Source organism: Leptopilina boulardi, unplaced genomic scaffold (genome assembly GCF_019393585.1).
Source record: "Leptopilina boulardi isolate dan_hultmark-lab unplaced genomic scaffold, ZJU_Lbou_2.1 LbouV2_222, whole genome shotgun sequence".
NCBI lineage: Eukaryota > Metazoa > Arthropoda > Insecta > Hymenoptera > Figitidae > Leptopilina > Leptopilina boulardi.
The window spans coordinates 154,475-159,293 of record NW_026137777.1 but is presented as its reverse complement, the minus strand read 5'-3'; the positions used below and the strand labels follow the sequence as shown (position 1 = coordinate 159,293).

The following is a 4,819-nucleotide window of genomic DNA, read 5'->3' as shown; positions in this document are numbered from 1 at the left end:
TCTTTTTCACAATTTAACAAAATTTCATACTTCTTGTTCGTAATCGTCATTTTCACAGTTAACAACAATCACTTCTTTCATTTATAATGCCAACTCGAATCAATAAATGTAAATTCAATCGATTCAGCTTAAAAAGAATTCAAGGTAAGAAAAAAAGAATACACTGTAACCTCCCAATTTGGTTTAGACGCGAAACCGCTGGTCATCGCCAATTCTTTTCTCTTACTCCCTATTATTTTTTTACTGAGATAGTTGTTTGTACTATTATTGTACTTCATGACACTAATCAGTAAACGCTGCGCTTAGAAAACCATTTTCGAAACATTTTTTCATATTTTTAAAAATATTTTCGGTATCATTTCAATCCACCCGACAAAAATATTTGAGTAAAAAACATCTCTCAAAAATCCGCTTCTAACTTTTTTGTTATTAATGCAGACCAAAAACTTTCCATGGCAAAGCTATAAAAGTTACATAAATAATTTATTTTTAACAATTAAAATTATATATGTAAAATAAAATTAATTTATCGTTTTTTATTAAAAAATAATAATTTATGGCGGAGTGCTTCAAAAATCGATTGCCGTGCGGTGGGCACCATAACTCCGTCCAGAATTCAGCTACATAAAAAAAAGCATTAGTATATCTGCAACTAAAAATCTAGAGGAATACGTAACCGTTTTAAAAAAATGCATTTTTCGCAAAATGGCATCGATTATAAGGAAAAAGTGCTGGCAACCCTGAGTGAAACCATTTCTTACAAAAAAAGTTTGTCTCACATCCTAAAAAGGAGAGACGTGGGGCAGAAAAATATTCCAAGGAAAGAAAATTTTAGTTCACCTCTTATATAGAAGTCAAGAGGAAGTTGCGTCTGGGCTGTCGAGCCGAACGGACGTGTTGTATAATCGTTCCCTATTGCTTTGAAAGTTTTGTTTACATTTATAGTTTCAATAGTATCTACATTTAATCAGTGCGAGAATTATAATATTTCTAATTTCGTGTCACTAACGTGAACTGTGAAAATGACCACTAACGACGATTTGAAATCTTTGTTAATTGATATTAAAAAAGAGCTTAGTGGTAAACTTGACACAGTTGAAAGTGAAATAAAAGCGCTGGTGAAGAAAAATGCTGCCCGTACTGAGGAGATCTCACTCATGGTTAAGAAGGTCAACAAACTCGAGACAAGAAATGATTTTTTGGAAAATAAAATTCTTAACTGCGAATCAAAAATCGACTCCCTCCTTAACAGAGAGAGGGCTAAAAATATCATTTTGTTCAAGGTTAAAGACACGATTGCTGAAAACGAAAATCTGCTCAAGACGCTTAGAGATATTTTCCATCACGCTGAAGTTACTTTGGAAATGAGGGACATTGTGGCTACAAGGAGACTGGGTAAAGTTGCTGGTGCTAGACCTATCCTAGTTACTTTGACTAACCAGGGATCCAAATCGATGATCTTCCAAAAAGCTGTAAACTTTGGTAAAAATAATATTCGACTCTCGAATGATCTTCCTAAGGAGATCAGAGAAAAAAGGAGGAAAGAACATAGAGAGCTTCTGGATTATAAACAACTCTTAGAAAAACAGGGAATAGTGGTCTCTATCAAAGGCAGATACTTGGTAATGGATAACAAATTCTATGATGCAGTTACGGTCTCGGAATATTTATCCTCAACTGGTGAAGATACCATTGTAAACGAAGAGGATCAACAAGTGAGAGTGTCTAGTGAGATTGACGATTCCACCCATGATTCCACTCCCAACCTCAACAACAAAAAATCTAGAACACAAACAAACAAAAAGAATGGTGATAATAAGAAAATTAAAAGTCAACCGGTTCGAGATACCAGAGAAATAATTTCTTCCTATCTTAGTAAGCCGATGCGAAATGATAAGAAGAATGAGTCAGAGGTGTCATAGCAGTCAGTGAACCCGACGAGGATTGTATTTTGGAATGCCAGGGGATTGAGAAACTTGCCAGATATACTACCAACGATTAATGAGGCGGATATTGTGTGTATCAACGAGACTTGGGCAGACTACGATCCAACTTACTACATGGCATCTTACCTCAAGGGTTTTGATGTTATTTACAGCTCGACAACACGGACAGCACTAAGAGGGAGAGCGAAGGGAGGACTCATCGTCGCCTTTCATAATAGTAAATATGTCGCCGAAAAACTTTATTCTACAGATGATTGTAATTTTATTAAATTTGAAAATAAGAATTTTAAATTTATCGTAGGTTTTGTATATGTTGGCCCAAATGCTGATTTTGCTAATTTTTTAAATGTTCTTGACGATCAAATTAATATTGTTATATCTAAATTCCCGAATCTGCTATTGTACATAGGAGGAGATTTTAATCCTAGAGTGGGAGATTGAATCAATTACCACACGAGTTTTTATCGAAAAATTTATTTATTGATCATGAAAGAGATAGTTTAGATATAAAACATGATAAAAGGTGAGTTAATTTAGATACTGGTATGGAAAATAGTGGCCTCAGTCTTGTTAATGGCAGATCCCGGAGTGACAACCCAGAAAATTTTACATTTGTCAGCGGTGTTGGTAGATCTATAATTGACATGGTATGGTCGAACCTTAATGGTTTGGACTTCATAGTTGATTTGCAAGTGATCACTATTGTTTCGAATTCGGATCATTTCCCAGTTCTTATTAGTCTCTGTAATAAAGTCAAGCTATCGTCCTCAACCTCTGGCCTCAAGTGGAATAATAATCTTTTAGATGAGTTTTCCGAGCCTATGCAGTCTTGGGAATACCAATCGCCTGAAGTTGATATAGGCTCAAAAGATATTGATTTTATTGATGAATGGGGAGATAATTTAATTAATGTAATTACTGTAAATGCCATAAAATTGGGAATGGTTAAAAGGGTGCATGGGTTCGGATTTAATTCAAAGCCATTGTTTGATGACGAGTGCTTCACTAAGAAAAAATTACTAAAAAAAAATTACAAGGAATATTAAAAGATCTTTATTCTAAGGCTACCATAGCGGTTGGGGGATCGGCGGGGATCTCGGAGCCGGTAAGATTCACGAGGGGTGTCCTCCAGGAAGAGGTTATGAGTCCGATTTTGTTTACTCTTTTCATCGCGGACATCGAGGAATTTTTAAGGAAAGAAGGTATCAGGGGTGTGTCGCTGAATCACTTAACTCAGATTATCCTTTTGGCCTTTGCAGATGATATAGCCCTGCTCGCGGATTCAGCTATTGAAATGAAAAAAATTTTGAGAGCTTTTCATAAATATTGTCAATTAAACAATTTGTATATTAACATTAGCAAGACCAACATAGTAATCTTCAAAAAAAGGAGGACACGGTCATGACAAAAAATATGACTCGTTTTTTATTGAAAAAGATAAAAAAATTCAGATAGCCTCGAGCTATGTATATTTAGGTATTCCCTTTTCTGCAGTATTTCTGAACGCCAGTAACAATGCGGTATCCAAGACTAAATTAGCACTGAGTACAACGACCTCGTTGATCGAAAAATTAAAAAACTGGTGTTCAGTCAGAAAACTTTTTATCAGTTTGGTCATTAGTGTTTTAATGTATGGGGCATATGGGGTTGGAGGTATTTGGAGATACAGTCTTTGTTTTATAAGGTTATTTTGCATTTACCTAGAAATACACCCGGATATGCGATTAGATTAGAGACGGGCTCATATAAACTATCAGCTTTGATATTCAAACACACATTGAATTATATAGAGAAAATTTTAAACATGAATGATCAACGATATCCTAAATTATGTTTTTTAAAACTACGATCTATATCAAAAAGCGGCGATAAGTATTCTAAATATAATTGGTATTCACAAACAGGAAAAATATTTCAATACATTGATAAGGAAAATGACTGGAAGAATTTAACCTTGGATAGCCTACGAGCAAACAAAGTTCCATGGGTTGGCGATTACCAAAATTTTCTTTATGCGGAAGATTTAAGAAACCTGTGTGAGTCTCGTTCACTGTGTGTCCTACCACACCTATCTATTTCAGACAATTTCCAACAATACTTTCTTATTAATTAACCTTTAAAATACAATAGATTTATGTCACAAATCAGACTTTTTAACATTTACCAATCCTCACTTAAGTTTAATAAAAAAATATACAAATTACAAGAATGTGGCACATGCAATGGATGTGGATTGTTAGTAGGTGACGTATTACACCATATTTTGGTCGAATGTTTACTTTATCATGAAGAGAGAATGAAATTTGTTACTGTTGAGTGCAATGAGAGAAACACGATTAATGCCGTTGTTAATGTATTGAATGATCCTCGTCATGAAACTGTCATTAATTTTTATACGTTTTTTATCTCAATACTAGGAAAAATGAATGTTATTACTTAATTTTGTGTTATTTTGTAAAAAGACGCAACCTCTTTGTATGGACAATTGTCCTAAAACAAATAAAATAAATAATAATAAATACAAGTCGAGTGGCATCTCAACTGCGAGAAAGATAGATGTTCGCTTTAACAAAAAAAATATTCGTAGCACAAAAAAATATAACGATGAGAAAATAAATTTTTCTTTAAATTTTCTTCGTAAAAAATTATTTGTGGCCCAAAAAAATATCACGATGAGAAAATAATTTTTTTGTTAAATTTTTGGGTCACAAATAACTTTTTTACAAAGAAAATGTAAAGAGAAATTTATTTTCACATCGTGAAATTTTTTTTTGGTCCACAAATAATTTTTTTACAAATAAAATTTAAAGAAAAAATTATTTTCATATCGTTTTATTTTTTTTGTGCTACGAATATTTTGTTTGTTAAATTTT

General features: G+C 33.3%; 1 protein-coding gene across 1 annotated transcript; it reads left to right on the top strand.

The window, feature by feature from the left end:
- Positions 1-1,022: 1,022 nt before the first annotated feature.
- Positions 1,023-1,922, top strand: LOC127279709 (uncharacterized). Its single transcript, XM_051302237.1, has one exon. It carries the CDS (start codon positions 1,023-1,025, stop codon positions 1,920-1,922), a length of 900 nt encoding a protein of 299 aa, XP_051158194.1.
- Positions 1,923-4,819: the final 2,897 nt, after the last annotated feature.

Bases quoted from the DNA above. Each gene is read 5' to 3' on its own strand.
- LOC127279709 (XM_051302237.1), top strand. From the start codon at position 1,023: ATGACCACTAACGACGATTTGAAATCTTTGTTAATTGATATTAAAAAA.